Source organism: Danio rerio, chromosome 21, assembly GCF_052040795.2.
Source record: "Danio rerio strain M-AB ecotype USA chromosome 21, GRCz13ab, whole genome shotgun sequence".
In the NCBI taxonomy this organism is placed as follows: domain Eukaryota; kingdom Metazoa; phylum Chordata; class Actinopteri; order Cypriniformes; family Danionidae; genus Danio; species Danio rerio.
Window position 1 is genome coordinate 40,308,168 of NC_141041.1, and position 20,822 is coordinate 40,328,989.

The 20,822-nt window shown below is 35.3% G+C and overlaps 1 protein-coding gene and 1 long non-coding RNA gene across 5 annotated transcripts in view; one reads left to right on the forward strand and one right to left on the reverse strand.

Moving 5' to 3' along the window:
- Positions 1–284: 284 nt before the first annotated feature.
- Positions 285–4,708, reverse strand: LOC141379892 (uncharacterized). Of its 3 annotated transcripts, XR_015520617.1 has the most exons (4): positions 4,326–4,614; positions 1,388–2,446; positions 670–1,248; positions 285–407 (listed from the first exon to the last, which is right to left on the reverse strand). It is a non-coding gene; the product is annotated as an uncharacterized LOC141379892 (long non-coding RNA). The 3 variants fall into 3 exon arrangements; XR_015520616.1 differs by lacking the exon at positions 285–407 and having other exon boundaries at positions 700–1,269; positions 1,400–2,446; XR_015520618.1 differs by lacking the exon at positions 285–407 and having other exon boundaries at positions 811–1,269; positions 1,438–2,446; positions 4,326–4,708.
- Positions 4,571–20,822, forward strand: part of ubtd2 (ubiquitin domain containing 2) — a 65,988-nt gene continuing 49,736 nt past the window's right edge. Inside the window, exon 1 of one of the 2 annotated variants that reach the window (NM_001002718.2) lies at positions 4,571–4,756. In NM_001002718.2, the coding sequence (NP_001002718.2) occupies positions 4,675–4,756 (82 nt within the window). In that variant the 5' untranslated portion in view covers positions 4,571–4,674. Of the gene's footprint in view, positions 4,757–19,451; positions 19,546–20,822 lie in introns of those variants that run through there. The other variant, XM_087299575.1, reaches the window with a different exon arrangement.

The following is a 20,822-nucleotide window of genomic DNA, read 5'->3' on the forward strand; positions in this document are numbered from 1 at the left end:
TGCTAATTTATTGATTCAATTTTATTAAATATTTATATTTATCAGCAATTAAGAATATCATCAATTAGGAATAATCATAAATAATTAACATGAAAATTGAACACTAATTATGACTGTTTAATTTATACATGAGGGTTAAATCAATCTAGTATATCACGATGGGAAAAAAATGTGTTATTACACCTATAAAAAATATTATATTAATATATTAATGCTAATTAAAAGTGTTGAATTATCAATTAAATAAATAAATAAATAAATAAAACAACAGATGACTTTTGATACTTAAATGCAATTGGTTGTTGTTTTATATACATACATAAATACATACAGCGGATAAAATAAGCATTGAACATCATAGCTTTCTCAGAAATCATATTTCTTAAGGGGGTCGCACACCGGATGTGCTCAGCAGCGTGCACATGACAATTGGAAGTATCGCACATCAAATGCACACATTCGCATGTTATTTAAAATGAACTATTCAGATGGCGCTCTGTGGCATGGCAGAAATATGAACAGTGTTCTGAGGCGTAGCTGGGCACCACTGAGAGTTGCTGACTTGCAGCGCTGGTGTGCGTACCCTGATAGAAGTTTATGTTTACAATTCTAAAATGCATTGCACTGTGTGGTGCAGCGTGTCGCTGAGCGGCACATCTGGTGTGTGACCCCCTTAAAGGTGCTGTTAACTTAATTGATGTCAGTAACAACCAAAATAATCCATTTATAGAAAGAAAATTATGTTATGTGTAATAAAATGAAATGACACAAGGTATTGAAAGTATTAAGCACATGAATAAAGGGATGTGTAAAATTTCACAACATGTTACTTTAATTTAACACTGTAAATTACATTAGTGGCACTTTACAGGATTTAACTTTTTAATTTTACATATTCAGAATTTTATTGTGAATTTAAGACAGGCATCATGATTAGAGCAAACTACTGTAAAACATGAGATATCTTATATCTTGCACGTTAGTTATAGGAATTCAAACACTATTACTATTTTTTTCAACAGAAATTAATTCACATTAACTAATGCTATAGTACACGCACTTGTTTTCATATTTAGAAATACTTACAGAATTATTGTACCTCACAGTAATTTACTGTGAATTTACATACAGTACCTTACTGTGAAAGTAATGCAATTATTAGCCAGAAATTTACTGTAAATGAAAGGTAATTTTACAGTGTACACTTAGGGCAGGGGTGTCAAACTCAATTCCTGGAGGGCCGAAGCCCTGCACAGTTTAGTTCCAACCCTGCTCCAACACACTTACCTGTAGGTTTCAAACAAGCCTGAAGGACTTAATTAGTTTGATCAGGTGTGTTTAATTAGGGTTGGAACTAAACTGTGCAGAGCTGCGTCCATTTTGGAACTGAGCTTGACACCTGTGACTTAGGGCAAATTTATATTTTTGGCAGTTCACTTATATAATGAAAAAGACGGCTTAAAATGCAATTGTGCATGTAGATACATATGCCAGTATCAAAACATTTATTTTATTATATATGATATTATGCAACATATTATTTATTGAATAATTAGCTAAATATTAGAACAAATAACAAATAATCGACTGTTTTGGAGCTTTCCATAATTCAATTTAAGCTAGGCAATAAATTCATAACTCCATGGAAAACATACTGATTCCCATCCCCCTCAAAGTATTTATAGTTAAGCCAAAATAAAACGCAAGATAATGCACTTTCAAAGTCCCACACTTCTTCTTTCAGTAGTTTGCTGCCACCCTGTGTTGAGTATTTAAATACAGTTGAAGACAAAAGTATTATTTCTATCCAAGTTTTAGGAACAACAAATAATAACTTGACTTCTAGTTGATCATTTGGTATCAGAAGGGGCTAATAAGGAAGGCAATAGCCTCTAGATTACCCTTATTTTACCAAATAAAATCTGATGCCTTGATTTTTAATTAGGACAGTAAGGTCTGACTTTGCTTAGACAAAAGTCTTGTCACTTAACGGAAATAATGTACAATATAAAATAAAAGTCATGGTGCAGTGGAAAAAGAATTAATATTTTGGATGACTCCGATGAGCTTGGACGACTGCATCCATACATCTCTGCAATGACTTATATAACTTATTAATAAAGTTATCTGGAATGGCAAAAAAGCCTTCTTGCAGGACTCCCAAAGTTCATCAGGACTCCTTGGATTCATCTTCAATGCCTCCTCCATCTTACCCCATACATGCTTAATAATGTTCATATCCAGGGACTAGGCTGGACAATCCTGGAGCACCTTGAACTTTTTTTGCTTTCAGGAACTTTGATGTGGAGGCTGGAGTATGAGAAGGAGCGTTGTCCTGCTGAAGAATTTGCCCTCTCCTGTGGATGGTAATGTAATGGGCAGCACAAATGTCTTGACACCTCAGGCTATTGATGTTGCCATTTACTCTGCAGATCTCCCGCATTGTCTACAGAACAATCCTCAGTTATCCAATGACTTTTTAAAAATATTTTAAATTTCAAATAATTTTGACTTAATAAGCTTTATGACATATACAATGTGATGATGTCAAATGGAAACTCTGAGTACTCACTATATTCATATTATTATATGCTCTCATGAGACACTATGTGCACTATGAGACAGCGGTCTGGAAATACAGTCTTTAATGATTTTCTGTTGTTGATTGTCATCAGAGAACGTCCTCCCTGACTTCTCTTATGAGTCACATGCATCAGATGGTGTTTACATATTGTGCAGACATACAATTATCATCTAGTTGAGGCATGACATTGCAGCAGGTTGCCATGGAGGCATACGAAATATCTGTTTATTACCTTAATTTATTATTTAATAGTTTCATTATGTGATGTTTGTATTTTTAAACCACTGCCCCACCACCACAAGTCCCACAAAGAGCCCAGTGTATTAGTATCAGAATATAATCATGGCTTCTCGAGTCACCCTTTGAGTCCCTTATAGTTCACTTAATCCTTTATTATATTTAAAAAAAACAACAACAATAATGTATGTAAAATATGTTTTATTCATCATAATTTTCTTTTTTTTTAATTAAATGTTCTAATTATTAAACTTTAAAAAAAATTTTCTTAATGTAGTTTTATAAACGCTGACATTTTGGCCTGCAAATCTGTCCGCAGCAGTGTACACTTTGTAGTGCACACTTTTGTTCACTAGGGCGCGCCACACATCAGTTCCAAACAAATAGCTGAAGAGACATTTTTGGCATTAAAAGAGAAAAAAAATATTAATCATGAGTCAGTAAAACGCATTAATAAATTGTTAGAGCCTCATTAATTCAGCAGCTGTTTACATTTTTTTAGATGCCATGGATGCATATTTTCAAATATGATGTTGGACCCTAATTGCTGTTATTATATTATTATTATTATATCATTATTTTTATTATATAGGTCTAGCCTACTGTAAAAAATAGCTCTGTCGCTTTAACAAAGTCTCATTGTACTGCACTCTTCACTGCACCCTACCTGCCATGTGCCTTTATTAGTTAAGGCCAAGGGTGTTTTTTCCATGCATTTTTTTATTTCTCTTTGCTATTTGGGCTTATTGGAACCTAATAAGAATAAAAATCTACGTATTATCTTGTGATATGATGTACTTTTAGAGAAAAATGATGTGGACTTGTGGTCCGAATTTACATAAAACACTTTTTTTCCTGAATGTTTTTAATTCATATTTAACAAAGGATTTTTTACTTGCTTTGACTATCAGAGAGTAAAAAAACTACTTTTTTTTGGACAGTTAAAAATAGGGTTTTGGACATTTCATATGCTGCAAAATAGTTGCAAGATGACATGTAACAAAATAGAAAACATTCAAAGTTTTTAAATAGCCACTTAAGAGCTAAAATGTGCTGTCCACATATGTGGACCCTCAAGCCCTAGGAGGGTATTGTATTTTTGTTTTTTCTTTCTTTCTTAATTTTTTTCTAAAGTTATTTGTATTTATTAAATATTTACATTCCTCTTCTAGTGTTTTTGTGTGCGCTCATGAGTCTGAGAGTAACATAATTTCAATTATATATATATATATATATTGTTGTTGTTGTTGTTGTTGATATTATTATGTTGATTGTAAACTAGGGTTTTCAAACTGGGGCCGCAAGGCGTTGATAATTGATATATTTTTAGTTTCGTTTAAAACGAATTTCAACGAATTATTGGAAATTGTATTATTATACAAAAACAGAGCAACCGTTATAAACGTTGAAAACACGTTAAAAACCGCGTAAAACTAATTCAAGGAAACACGTCCTACAGACAAGACCTACATTTTGTTTAACGTGTCTTACAGTTAAGACTTACAGTTTGAATCCCTTTTTCTTTAGCATATAATCAATATACACTCTTCAAGCAGCGTTGTCTGTCCATCACCCTCAGCTCCTTTACCGTGAGCGGACTAGAGACGAACACCTTGGCCGCGTCTCGAAACCTACCGAGGAGCCTACCTAAACAGCATGTCAGCACCTCGAGTGTGCGCTTTCCGAACGCTCGGCGAACAGGCAGATGCCTAGGCTTTGAGTTACAGCCGCGTGTGCATAAACCCGCCCCGCCTCTCCACAGCTGATGCCCGCGCCCTGTCAATCTCTATCCCGGCAGAGAGAGAGGACGGGGGGAAACCGAACCAGAGCGGGTCCGCGGGGGGAAGAGGCGCATGAAAACATCCATGGGTGGCTGTGTGGGCAGTCATCATGATTCTTCAGGCAGTTTAAACGAAAACTCGGACGGAACCGGAGGTAGGAAGCGAAGCGTTTCCAGGAAATGCGAGTCAATTTGTGCTGTTGTTTTTTTGGGGGGTCTGCGCTGCTTCCCTTGTCTCCTTCTCGGCTTGTTGGGGCTCTGAAACATCGTGGTGGGTTTGTAAAGCTCGACCGCTCTTCACGGACATGAGGAACAATTAAGACTGTGATTTTTGTGATTATGCAAATGTTTTCATAATTCTTCCCCCGCCGCCCTTTGTCTTTGGGCAGTGAGTCGTTTTGCATATAACACCTTCCTACTAGCTGGTTAGCTTTAGCTGTGTGTGTTATATATACAGTATAAAGAGAAGTGTGTGTTAGCTGCATGGCTAGTGTGGGTTTGTTTCTGCTCCTTTTAAGAAAATGTGGGTCATGGTTTTGCCCTGGAATGCAGAAATACGCCAGGTTACTCCTCGCCATGATGTTTGTTTTGTTTATTTTACGTTGTTTTGGTTTAAACGTCATTTCATCCTGAATCAGGGTTGTTCATTAGATTATTCTCATACTCACGAGTGCTGTTGTACTGAATAACAGCATGGCAAAGATTGGGCTGATAAGCACAGCCTGTGCTGAATATTCACACCGGCAGCATGAATGCAAGCATGTGATGTTGAATATACACATCCTGCTTTTCCCCCCTCAAAACATTTATAGGAAACCACACAATTGAGTTGTATTGCCAAGCAAAGCAGTTTGGTTTTATATTCACACATATATAAAAGTATTCTTTGCAAATAGGGAAATCATATAGATAGAGGTGAAGCTGGTTTATAGCATGGCTAAACATAGAAGTCAGAAGATGCACAAATTGGTATTTTTTTGTCATTATTACAAATTTTTACAACAAACAAGCATATGTTTTAATACATTCATAATTCACACCGTAATGCTTTAGGAAATAACCTGATAAAATAAAAAACGCTAAATGTCGCTATCTATAATCCCTTATAATAACTCCTGTATAGTAGTCCCACAACATTCAGTCACTTTGACGCTCGGAATACCCCGTCAGAAAAGTCTAGTGGCTGAGAGTGACCCTTTTACAGTGTCTGGTATAATGTAATAATACTTTAGTGTGTTTACATAGATGAATATGGCCACAGTGTAAATGCACAGTATAGTTATAATCCTATTATACAATGCCACATTATATTGATATGATAACACGATATATTAGTGATTTCTGGAAGATAAATACCAACAAATAGCGCAACTGGAATAACTACAGCAATTGCCTTTGTCGATCTCATATGAAGCAAGGGATTGCGATGACATGTGCACGTCTTGTGGTGTCTATGCATGCGTTGGTATAAGATTCTGACGGTATGATAACCTTGGATAGAAATATTACGGTTTCACGGTTTTGTGATTACTGCTCTGAAATATATATATTTTTAAATATCTGGGTAAAAAACAACTTTTCCCCCCTTTGAACACAATATGTTTTATTTTGAGAAACATTTAAAGTATTTTGGAGCAGTAAACATGTCAGACTAAGATTTCTGCTGTCTTCATTTGTTTCAAAAACACAGATTTCTTTACAACTTAAAACGGTATCTTTCGATATATTTTCTGCTGGTGATACTTTTGTCCTGAAATATGTAAATAAAAAATCTCACACACACCTTAGGAACAGTATTACAGAAAATATTGGTGGTTTTAAAATCTTGACTTTTCCAAACTGCGGTATACCTTAAACGCCTATCGTCCCATGCCAATGTTTCATTTCTTAGGGGTACATTTTGAAGCTTTATTCTTTACACTCTGTTTCAAGGGCTAAGGGGAAGGGGTAGGGATACAAAAATAGAATTGAGATTGGGCCTAAATGGTGCTTTCTCACAATTTGAATTGTGGGTTCATTATAGTGCTATAACTATAGCAAGTATCACACAGCTGTTTCATTACACCCACTTGTTTCACTTTAGATTGTGCAGCTGATTCTTTTTTATTTAAAAAATAGGCGTCGGCGATCGGTGGCTTGGTGGTTAGCACTGTCACCTCGCAGCAAGAAGAGTCTCCGCTTGGTCAGTTGGCATTTCTGTGTGGAGTTTGCATGATCTCCCCGTTGTTTCCTCCAGGTGCTTCGGTTTCCCCCAGAAGTCCAAAGACATGTGGTATAGGTGAATTGAATAAACTAAATTGGCCATAGTGTGAATGAGTGTGTGTGGATGTTTCCCAGCACTGGGTTGCAGCTGGAAGGGCATCCCCTGTTTAAAACATATGCTAGATAAGTTGGCGGTTCATTCCGCTGTGGCGACCCCTGATAAATAAAGGAATTAAACTGAAGAAAAATGAATGAATGATGAATTTAGGAAAAGTGGATGCTTGGATTATCTTAAATTGCTATAGCCATTCTCATGGCCTCCGTTAGAGTTTAACATCTTTCTAGCACAAAGCAACACAAAACAAGCAAAACTTGGTAAGGTACCCTATAAAAAGATATTTTATAAAGATATGTTTGTTTATTACATACAAATAATACAGTACTATGTAGGGATGCACCTATACCATTTTTTTGGAACTGATCCAATCCCGATACCAAAACTCTGAGTGTCGACCAGTACAGATCCAGTCTCGACACTGTGCCGTTTTTAATTATTATTTTATGCACAGTTTCTATAGTTCTGGCGATAAACTCAAGTAATATATGAAAGACACACAGTTTGAATTGGAAATGAATGGAGAATGATTGACAGGCACAGTGGCGGGAAGTGCTGAAGTGAACATGAATTTAAGCACTTGAATAGATTTTTGTGTTGGCCTACATGACAACTTTCTAAACCCTTATAATAGGCTATCTTCATGGCTTTTGTTGACTGGATTTCGATCAGTACCAGCTGGCCGATACCCGATCCAGCAAAAATATGAGGTATCGAACCAATATCTGATCCAAGTATAGGGATTGGTGCATTCCTAGTGCTTTGTATTGTAAGCACTTACACCACAAATAAGTTAGTCAACATGACATTAACATAGTTTATTTTTGCTAGCGCAGAAATGTCAGTGCTAAGGTTAATTATTAATCCATGCAAATTAATCCACTGGAAAAAAATTTTTAATCTTTAATTAAAATCTGGTTTTAATAAAAATGTGCTTATTCTCTGGAATAGCAGCAAAGACTATAGAATACACAAGGCATGTCACTTGTGTAGTTTTACATGGAGAAAAGTGTAACGATCAATACGGCAAATTAAGCCCCGCCTTCTAGTACAGGAGCTAATCATTGATCGCTAAACTGGCCCAGACCAGACGAGAGTTTCTGCAGATTTTGTGTGTTTGAATGTTTCGAAACTAAACTAAAGTGACAGTTGTTCTTTAATCTTATTGGTGATTCCTAAAATAAATTTAAATCTTAAGCTTGGCAGGCAATTTTGGAGAGTTTGATGTTTCCCTTCAAACAGAACGCCCGAGCATATACTGCCTGAGAGGCGTTTCAGTGATGGCTGCCGTGTGAAATTACTTGCTTTAAAAGAACTCTGATGACAGTCCTTCTCTGATGATGTCAGTCTGACATCTTGGGCAAAATATGCTTAGCCATGTCCCTCCTCCAACCGTTAGTTTGTTGTGCGTGAAAGATGAGTGGACGTGCACAACAATAAAACCCCGGCCCCTACTCAATATTTAGTTTCAGTTGAAAATAAGCCATCATCACACTGAAAAGAAAAGTCTGCAGCAACTTCCTGTTCACAGAAACGTCAAGTTTTAAACCATGGTTAGACTATTCTACAGTAAATATACATTACTTTCTGCGTATGTCACTGCATTTGTGGTGAAACTGCTTTTAGAGCTGAATCTACTCATTCTGGATCTACTAGCTATATATTATCTTGATTTTGTCAGAGGTATTAGCTGTTCCCGATATCTCAGTCTATTGTCGATACACTACATCACTGTATCTTTATCTGTGTCAGCACAACTCTAGGTTTATCTGCTGAAAAAATCCTTCTCTTACAATATTGTCCCCTGCTGTCATGATAGCCGATTTTTTCTACCCTATAATTAAAAGAAATGTATAGCTATGATTAAATGGTTATCGTCCTCAGTTAGCTCTTAAGCCAACTCTGCTTTTTTGCACTAATATTGAGAGAAATCTGCAAACATGTATGCTTTCTTAAAAAATCGTCACTCAATTTTTCACTTTTCTGACTGACAAAACTACTAGGCTATAATTCAATGAAAGATATCAGTGATTTATTTACTGTGCAAGTCTAAATAACTCCTTTTAAATGACTGTTAGTGGAGAAAGTCTCTTTTTTGCTTTATTATACTGGCAAGAGTTAATTAGACCACGCTAACAAGTCAAACCTTGACCACTTCAGAGGTTGGTGTGAATATTTCTGGACATCTTAATCACCCAGTGCCAAGTTAGTAATTGATATTAATGGTCTGTTTGGCTGGAATAGACTACAATTGAAATGTGGACATTTTCTAATACTCTTGTACAGCAGCAGCAGCATCTGTGAAAAATGTTTTCAGAGGCTATATTTATGGATTTAAAGCCACAAGTCTGTTATGTTTGCTAATAATTGTAACATTTCTGTTTTTCCGCATGCGTTACAGCTTATGTCACAATCAGTTTTTTTAGGGAAGTGCTGATGTGCACAAAGCTTCACTAATCCTTGTGCAGAAATCACAATTTGGATCACATAAAGCGTATATAACATGACGGCAGCAATTACTGTCCCTCTCGCTCAGGCGCTCACATAACAAAAATAGCTTCTAGACAAAGCCTATGGGACTAAATTACACATCATGTGTCATTATTGTAATAAGAGAGGCACCCTTAGATGAAACCCTGAACAGTTCCTGCAATTGACAGTTACCTGCAGACTTAATGGCTGCTAATTTTTCACAGCACACGGTGCTTGATTTGGATGTCAACAATTTAATAGCTCTTTGGGGGATGGTGGTAGTTGTGCCACAAAGGATTGCAAATGTTTCTAAGGAGTAATAGTAAAGCAGATCTGAAAATATTGAATTCAATATGAAGTTTCCTTTATATTTGGTACTACATAACTGTTTTGAAAAAATATTTAGTAATATTTCACCTAGGGCTGGGCGATTTGGCCTAAAATAAAAATTTTGATTACTTGAACATTTGAACTCTATTACGATTAATGAATGATTGTTTTATTCATTTATTTTTTCTCCTGATAGTTCACTGGCAAGGTTTGCACAGTATCTGATATGCTCAGATATTACCAGTGAGAGATTTTTTAATGAAGGGTGCATTACTTGATTTAAAAAAAATGATTGAAGAAAACAGACACTATCTATGATTATTTATTGAACATCAATGTAGAACAATTGAAAATTAATCCATGCCCATTGCTTGTCACCACTTTCAAACGGACCAATCACAAAACCTGCACTACATGTCGTCGCAACATGTAGTTACATTTTTTGCGGCCGCACGAAGGCTGTGCCAGACCATAAAGTCTGCAGAAGTATAAATCAGTCATGACAGAGCAGGGTCACGTGACTCCACACGTGGTAGGGAAAATAATTGAAAAAAATCGACCTGGAAAAATTTGTTAGATTATTGGTTATGAATGTTGGTTTTGATTACTTTTTTCGATTAATCGTCCAGCCCTAATTTTACCTAAAAATGTTTTTGTTCATGCAATGAAAGATGAAGGGGTCAATTAAGGCTTGATGATTAGTCCAAATAAAACATACCATGTCAACATTGGGATGTGAAAATAAGGGATTGCTTTCCTAACTCGTTCCTAGGTGCGACGGCGCCTGTAATGAAAATAAAGGGAATCCTGACATTTTTATATTCATTTTTTATAGTTTTCATGCTTTAAAAATTAAAGCACAGAACAGATTCTCATTTAAGAGCAAGAGGCGTTTGACAGTATGGTTGCACATAGGGAGGATCAGCTCTTTAATGTTTATTACCACTCTTCGTAAAAAGATAAAAAATACGGGAGAATTACGGGAGAATACTTAAACGGGATGATAGCAGGGTAGAATTGTAAAATATGGGACAATCCTGGGAAAAACAGGAGGGTTGACAGTAGGGGTGGGCGATTGTAGACCAATTTGGTATTGTACGATGTCTAATGTGAAACATTGTGATGGACGATGGCATTGTCATCATGTGAAAGGCAAGGTGGGGGGGATGTTTGATAGTGCACACGACGTGTCTGAAGAGCGAGGAGGGATCCGGTGATGATAAGAGTGTGCGACTTATTTGAGGACCAGGAGGGAGACGTGCGATTAACACTTTTTGCGGGCAAATGCATAGAGACTCCCGGAACTTCCGGGAGACTTGGGATGTTTGAATATCACGTTTTACAACTACAGTAAGATGCGATCTAACGGTACATCCTTGATAAACTCAACAAATAAAGTCAGTTATTGATTTGAATGATTTATTTTGACAAAATAAAATAGTTTGTGTTCAAAGGAGAAAAAGTTTTAGTTTTTTACCCAGACATTTAAAAAGAATATATTTTAGAGCCATAATCAAACTATCATGAAACCTTAATATTTTTATCCAAAGTAATCATACTGTCAGAATCTTATACCGGCCCATGCCTACTTTATACTGTAATTACAACCTCCCTGATGTACTTTAGATCTAACTTAACTAATACAACCTCATTGTAAATTGTTACCAATTACATTAAGGTGACTTCCTGACAAACTTTAAAATGACTACAAGAACGTAATCCTATTTCAATGTTCATGAATCTCCACTCAGATATTTGGGTCATCTTAACACTCGCCTAAAGTCTATTCATTCGCAGTGTTTTCTGCGCTGTTGTGAGGTGAAACTTGAGTGGCTTGTCTGTCTTGCATTATGCAGTGTTTGAGTTCTACAAGCAGGCAGGCGCATCGGTCCTCATGCCAGGCCTCGCTTCACCTGGATCATTGGGTCGTCATGGTGATGAATGTGGAACGTGTAGTAGGCTTGACATCTTGGCCAGCTTGCTTTAACGCTAACATCTAGGCCTCTCCTATGGAATTAAAGGAATGTTTATTCGCTTTATGAAATGTCTGTATAGAGGAAGTAAGAATGAAAAACTAGCCATCACAGATGTATAAATTTAGTCTGGGGGCCTTTATGTTTTTAGTTAAAGTGAAATATGATTTCGGGGACTGTAAGCTATTGGCTGACAGACGTTCTCCATGAAGTGACCCATACCTGCCCATGTTATTAAACCAGACAGCTTGCCATTAATTTCCACAAATTTCTTTGATCTTAGAGAATGTTTTATTGTTGGCCGGCTATCAGAGAATTCAAGACAGCTGGAAGTTATTCAGAGGCTTTTGCAAGGGCAAACCAGGCAATGCAGAAAATGTGAACTCCATGGCATTACGTGTTTAGACGTTGATGGTTAATGCGATATTTCACATAAAACGTGTCATAATTTAGTCACCCTCAGGTTGTTCCTCTTTTTTTTATACTGCAATACAACACAACAATGCTTTTGTATTGAAAGGAAGTGTCCATTTTAATCTTGTGATTGGTTATGGTGTGATATGTGGTTGCAGCTTGTAGAAATACACACTCAAAAGTAGGCATGGGACGATAACCGTGTTCAAGGTATACTACGGTTTGGAAAAGTCAAGGTTTTAAAAATGTCAAAATGTTCTGCTTTACCATTCCTATGGTATGAGTAAGATTTTTTATTTACGTTTTTTGTGTTGTTTTGTTTTGTTTTTTGTTTTTTTAGGACAACAGGATCTCCAGCAGAAAAGATATCCAAAGATGCCATTTTAAATTGTAAAAAAAATCAGTGTTTTTGAAACAAATGAAGACAACAGAAGTCAATAACTCATATGAATTATTTCAGGGTTTCTACACGTTTCACCAAGGCAAACTTAAGACTTTTTAAGATACTTTTAAGACCATTATGAATGGAATTTTAGACTCATAAAGGACTAAAGGCTAATGATTTTGTGAAATAGATGGAAAAGATTTTTATCATATATATATATATATATATATATATATATATATATATATATATATATATATATATATATATATATATATATATATATATATATATATTATAATTGAATACATTTAATTATATATAAATTATATTTTAAATAATTTTTTATAATATATTTTTCTTAGCAAAATGTTTTAAATACTGTATAAGCAAGCTCTTGTATCTATACACTTTTTTCCAACATAAACTTTCTTTAAAAAAAAATTACAAATGTTTAAAAAGTTTTAAAAAGTATAATAAACTAAATCTATGCACAACAATCTTTCCAGGTCAGTGTCCTCAGCAGTAAATAAATGGAGCACTTTTAAACATATGTTATTGTAGGGAAAATAATTAAACCATAATTATAAATAATTTTAAAAATCACATTTTAAAATAAATAGTTTAAAGTTTTTGAGTTGTTGGTGATTGTATGGGTTTTGGCCAAATTAGCAATACATCAACAAAGGAAAATTAAGACCTGTTTAAAAAGATTTAGGACCTACAACACAATATTTCAATAAATTTAAAACTTTTTAAGGCCTAAAATTTGGATTTTGAGATTTAGACCTTTTAAGACTTTTTAGGACCCTGCAGATTATCCTGACATGTTTACTGTTCCAAAATATTTTAAATGTTTCCCAAAATAAAAGATATTGTGTTCAAAGGGATAAAATGTTTTTTTTTTCTTTTTTTTTTAAAGAGATTTTTAAAAAGAATATATTTTAGAGCAGTAATTACAACACTGTGATATCTTGAAACCGTTATATTTATATCCAAGGTTATCATACCGTTAGAATCTTACACTGGCCCATGTTTACTCAAAAGTGACTTTTGCTGCTTGTTTAAAGTACTTCTTTAAAATCAGATTTTTGGGAAAACTTAATTGTTTTATGTTTAACCCACTTAAATGCATCAAAACCATTAGGTAAACTTAATAGATTTGAGTTGGGACTAGGGTTGCAACAATTATAGATTTTGGTTGTATGATTATAGTCTGAGGAATAGTCACGGCTTCATGGTTATCACCATTATTATGCACTCATTATTTTCAAAACACGTCTATTTTAGAAAATCAAACAATTTAAAGTGTTATTTATTGCGGCTTAGTAACCAATGAATACAGAACAAAATAATAAAAAAATAAACAATAGTCCATTTCTCTTAAAAATAAATGAGAAAAAAGTTTTTGGCTTTTAAACACAAAAATGACAGAACAATTAATAAATAAGGCATGGTAAGTTTATACACATTTCATACATAATGGTAATTCAAAGTGCTTTACATAAACAGAAAAAAACAAGAAAATAAAAACTTTAAATAAAAAAAGATTAAAAACTGATTGAAATGTGTTAAAACAGGTTTTAAAAGAATTAAAAATAAAGGAAAGACATACTAGTGCGATCTGTCAGTAGCAAAGTGCTCATTCAGTAAAGGCACAGCTAAACAGACATGTTTTAAGTCTTTATTTGAATGTGCCTATTGTTAGAGCACGTCTAATCATTTCTGGAAGACATTTATCATAAAATAACAGATATTACATTACAGAAATTTACTGGAAATTTTAATTGTAAGACATTTCTGTAATTTAACATCCATTATTTTATGGTAAATGTGTGTAATTTAATGGCCGTTATTTTAGGTTTTTTAGGTATTTTAGCGCCTAGGGCCGGGCTTGCATAAAAAAGAAAAAGAAAAAAAACTAAATTTTACTGTAAAAAAAGTTAAATAACAGATTTATTTTTTACACAGTGAGGGGCTCTAGTTGGGACAACATCATTGAGTTGTGTGGAACAAGGTAAAAAAGCTAAGTTCCACAATTAGGCACAATTAGGTTGGCCCAAAAGTAGCTTTACAGTTGTGTTGTTTCAGCTCATTTTAAAAAAGTAGTTTGAACAAGCAGCTAAATAATTTATTCTTAGTGAACCCTGTATTTTTTACAGTGTATGATCACACAAGCAGTAGAAACAGTAATCTAATGCACACACAAATCTACTGTATACAGGAAGAACAGAGAAATTCTGCTTTTTGTTTTAAGTTGGTCAGCTACTTTTAAATCATGTGTTGATGGCTTACAGTACATTTTGAGTTGGCATTTTTATTTATTTATTTTTTCAAATGAGATTTGACAACCATTCGCCAGATATTTATCAAAATGTTGCACATGGAAATCTCTACTGTTAGTTCCCACATGATATTTCTAGATTCAGATTGGGGATGCACACTATATTGTTTTAGCATCGATATCACTATGTAATAATTAGCACTAAACACATCGCAGGATATGCAGCGTTGAGTTTGTATTATAATTCATAATTTGAATGCATTTTTGATGCCTGTAATTGTATAATGACCTTAAAAGCATTTAGGCATAAGAAATTGTACCAGTTGTGACTTTAACAGCGATTGATTTGATTGAATTATTAATTGTATTTATCGATTGTTATGCATAAAAATACCTACAACACATGCAAATACAGAAATGCACTGCAAATAGCACAGAACACAACGAAAATGTGTCGGGGAACCCCAAAATTTTAATAGATTTTTTTTATTAGATTTTATGGAAATCAAATAGTAAACATGACTGAACACATGCATAGAAATACTCACAAGACATGCAAATGCAGAATCGCATTGCAGATAGCACAGACATTTTATGCAGATGCACTCCCACAGCAGAATCATCCCAACTGATCTAACATTATAAATTCTTTCCAAATGGATATATTAAGTCAGCGGTTCCCAACAAGGGGGATTTGGCCCACAAGGGGGCCTCAGCGAGCTCTGTGGGGGGGTCATGTCCTATTTGGCCACATTTTTTTAGCAGTGGAAAATTAGGATCATGTTGCCTTAGTTCATTTTAATCCCCTGGCTATCAAAAAATAAATAAAATATACAAATTTGTAACTCGTCCTCCACAAAAAAGACAGAATCTCACTGATTCATCTTCAGCAGTTAATACTAATGACCCAAGCATACCAGGTGAGGAAGCTCCAAACATTTCGCGTCGCAGCGCTAGCAATACTGGAAACTGGAAATGCAGGAAATACCAAAATAGTTACCTGAACTATGGTTTTATTCCATTTTCTCTAAGCAAAAAGTCCCTGACCCAGCCACAGTGCATTATCTGCTCCAAAGTTCTTGTTGATCAATGCACGTGGCCGCCCAAATTAATAAGACATTTTTGGACGACTCATCCCTAATACTGCAAGGTGTACCCAGAACAAATGGCCTACTGATGTTTTGCTTATATATTTTACATTAGGCCATTGTGCATAAACATATCTAGATATAAATATACCGTTTGTGTGAAAACAACTTTTTTTTTGTCATACCTATTGCAAACTTATGTGAGCGATAATATCATTAAATGTAGACATTATTTTTCGGGGGGGGGGGGGGGGGGGGGGGGGTCTCAGGAAAAAAAAAAAAGGTTGGGAACTACTGTATTAAGTCATCTGGTGAAATTGTATATATAGCAATATATATCACAAAATAAAAAAAATCTAGATTTTTCCAATATTGTGGAGCCCTAATTCAGATAATATACAAACTTAATTCAGTTCAATTTGTATTTTCATCTCAAGAATATTGGGTCGACAAACCAAAAACAAAATTAAAATTTTGTTCTGTTGATTTATTTACTTCATAGAACTTTCATTTTCTTGCATCATTTTATGCTTAAAAATTGTTCATATGGGAATTTGTTACTTTTACTGCTCAATTTATTTTTACTCATTGTTTTATCTTTCATTTAAAGTGGTGGTCCACTAAGATATCATATTTTAAACTTTAGTTCGTGTGTAATGTAGCTGTGTGAACATAAACAACATCTCTGATTGTAATTTGTTTAAAGTTCAGAGTTAGCTTAGCAAAGCCTACAGCAAACGAAGTTTAGGGACTTTAAAAAAATGCATCCGGCTTAGTGAGTTCACAAGTGCTTTAGGTTACACGCATACACCCCATACAGCAAAGAGAGAGAGAGTTATAAAGAGATTATAAAAAGATATAGCTAGCATTTGACAAAGGACAGTTTTTAATTTCTCCCAGTTCAGTGCTGGATTTGGCTAAAAACTCCTCAAAGAAGGAGCAGTTCCAATCATAATAGACAAAGCTGTGAGTCTTAAGCCACAACCTGCAAGTGTTTTTAATTATTAAAAATGATCTATTACATGTATAGTTTCTACCATTAACGGTATGTTGTAGGAAGGACATAAACAAGGAGGTAAACAACGGGAAATGCTTTTTGGCACGTTTAACAATTTAGCTACAAATTAATTTTTATCTGTCAAACCGCTGTAAATACCCACAATCTTCATCAGCGATGCAGTGTCTCTTTATGCGGCCGCTTTCCCTGCATTCTACATCTCAAATAACCAACTCGCAAAAGATGTCAACGTTTCATATAACTTACACATATGAAGTATGTATTCCAAATTCATAGATTTTATTTTAGAGAGCAGGCGTGAGGTTCAGCTGTGTCCTCTGTGTCAGTTTCTTTCTGATTCAGGCTTAAACTGATATGGCTAACAGCTAAACTGATTGACAGTATTTACACAGCAGAGGCAAAGCGTGTGGTTGTAGGCACGTGAAACTTTTCCTGGTGATATAGAGCCAATTCGTGAATCAAAGCACGTTATGTTAGCTAACCAATCAGAGCCTCTTGAGGGTGGGCTTTCAGAGGAACTTGGAAATATGAAAGTCATTTTCATGATAGCTGAGTATCTGTACATAATCAAAGTAAGATTTGGAAAAAAATAACATGATTTTTGTTTTTACAAATGAAGCATGAGCACACATTGCTTTGCATCTTAAAAACACAACCAAGCCTTAAATTAAACTCTAGAATAGAGATCTGCCGGGAATAAATTTTGAATCCCGCTCGCACCAGGTTTTAGCCAGAACCCGACTGCTTATATTGTTGTCCCGCTGCCCGACCCACCCCGTATTCAACCCACCGCACCCGTTCGCGCTACAAAACTGAAAAACACCCAGCTATACAGAGTCCAGACAGCCTATAACAAGCTGTCTGTATAAACACACACACACACACACACACACACACACACACACACACACACACACACACACACATACCTCTTATTCGTGCGCACACACACACACTCAGCAACAAACAAGCTAAATGCAGCATCACGCTGTCTCATTCACACACATACATACGCGTGCTCGCTCGCTCGGGAGTCGGGAGCGATATTGTTAGACCGCCCGCTCCCGTCCAAAATTAAACCAGTTACCGACCGCGCTGTATTCTGAAATTTATTCCCGCGCTGCAGATATCTGGTCGGGAATGCAGACCTCTACTCTGGAACAACCTTTTAGTAGCACCGTGCGTATTAGAGCTGTTTTATTGTTGTAGTCACATGACAAAACATAATGATATTATGTAAATTCACGTAACAGCAAATGTTTTTAATAATAATCAAGCAAGCAGAACATGCCCAATGTGGCACACATTGAGGTTTGCACAGAATCTGCATGCATTTTTATATGACAAATCTCACACATGCGACTAGTTTCACTTCTGTTCATTTATTTTTGATGTCGTTTTCGTACATGGTAAGTATTGATTTTTTTATTTGTATGAATTATTAATGATGTAGTAATCATGCTTCTCTCTCTACTTACTGTCAAGTAGCACTAGTTAATTTACTTTCTGTGCTCTTGACATTAAGGCAAACTACAAGCGGTAAATGTGAACACAACGTGTTTAGACATTGATGCTTTCCATAGTTAATGCAATATTTCACATAAAACGTGTCATAATTTAGTCACCCTTACACCCAATAAAGCATACTACAAACTGCCCATTGATGTCTGTGAGAAAGTGATGTACACTTCATCAGTGAATGCTCTCTGTGCGCACTCAATCCTTTCAGCATGCTTCTTATCAGCTCACTCACAGCAGCTATACAGGCATGAATATTGAATTTATGTCGAACATTCTATTAATTATATACATTTACAGACATCCTTAGTCACTGGCAACTCCATTCGGTTGTGTCTATTCTGTTGTCTGTTTCTAGCTGTGTGGTATGTTTATATATATATATATATATATATATATATATATATATATATATATATATATATATATATATATTTGTATATTTATTTATTTATTGTGGTATTAGAGAATATTATTGAGCATGAGTTAGGTTTGGCAGATTAATCTAAGCCGATTTATGATTTTTAATGTACATTTTGTCAGTAAAAGCAGTTCTAGTAAACCTCCTACATGTGCTTTAAGATGGAGCAGAATTAACTACACAGAGTCTTAGTTTACTGACAGTCTCCACCAAATCAGTTTAATCAGGTGATAATGACAATAACAATATGTCCATCCACCTATTTTTATTTGCAATTTGGATATGAGCATAAAAAAAGCATCATAAAAATGATGCACATACGTTTTGAAAATGCGCATAGCTGAGTAGGATAAACTCCAGTGGTACCCAACGTTTTTTTTTGCCTGAGACCCTCTTTTAACCTGGAAAATATTGTAAGGCTCCACATTTAATGATAATTTATCACTCATATAAGTTTGCAGTAATGATAACAACAAATGTTGTTTTCAATCGAATGGTATTGTATGTTTATTACAATATCTAGATATGTTTATGCACAAATAAAAGCCTAATATAAAATATAAAAACAAAACAGTAGTAGGCCATTGGTAACTGAAAAACTTAAGCCTATTTGAAATTTCGTTTTTTTGTAGGTTGCTAGGCGGCCATCAACCATTTTCTCAGAGGATGACAAGCTGACAAAACATTGCTGTCACTCTGATACAAGTTTTATTCATGGAGAAAGGTACTAAGCACTGCAGTGTTTGTTTTCTGTGTTTGTCTGAGAAAAGTAGTCTTACCGAAATGTAAATACTCCATGCAAGCTAAAGCTGATAGATCATTTCTTGTCATGTGACTTGCGATGCGCTCGCGGGGTTCATTGACGCTAGCGCATCACAACGCTTCTGCGAGCAAGCCGCACACCTCCATTGGAAACAACAAACTTGTGCAAACTCTAAAAAATATGCAAAATGCGAACAGCCCCTAAAAGGCCGCTGTCATTTGCGATGTCCATCAGTTAATCTTCTTCCACAGCCATGGTGGATTCACCTGATTTGTTGACGAATGGGTTGTGAATCCATACCTTGGCAGTTCGTGGGTCCTTCACTGGGCCTTTTCCCTTTTACCAAAGAAACTTTCCAAAGACGTCTGTTTCTTACTCAAGTGACTCAAGTGACCGAGATGTAACCATGAGAATATGGTCATTTTCCAAAATAAAAGACTTTTCAAAATAAAAGATTGTTCAGACTCGGATAATAAATAAAACAGAAATAATTCATGATTTCTTGTGCGGCCGGGTACCAATTGATCCGCGGAATGGTGGTTGGGGACCACTGAGTTAGGGAATAAAATGAACTAAGGCAACATGATCATTCTCCTAATTTTTCACTGCTAAGAATTTTTTCAAATATGACGCAACCTCCCACAAAGCTGGCTGAGGCCCCCTTGTGGGCTGGAACCCCCCTGTTGGGAACCACTGTTATACACCACCATGCGTTCATTGCATGTTGGCATTTGTCTTCTGAGGCGCAAGTAATTTATCAAATAAAAAAGCGATTCATTCAGCTTCTCCTATGTTACGTTTTTACATTTTATGTTTGCCGCAAGTTAATCAGGAAGTGTCAATTTTGTTGTCTTTGACTCATCGGATGTAAACGCTGTTTTATTCGCGCGTCTTATGCGATATTCCTGCTTTGCTCATAAATTTAATTTGCATCTTTGGATGGAAACATAGCTATTAATATAATTGTTCTTTGATTTATGAAAGTAAATCAAAGAAAGTACTAAGGGTGGGCCAATAAACGATATCATATCGAATCGCGATAAAATTTGTTAATATCAATGATAAGCTCTGATCTTTTTTTATTCTGTATAGATCTAAGACCCAATCACAAAACAAAAATGTGCAACAATAGGAATCTAAAAGTGCGTTAATATTAGAGATGTATCGAATTTTCAGCCATCAAAAATTTATCAGACGAAAATGTTATGCCATTTAATGCATCCTCGTAATGGAAGCAA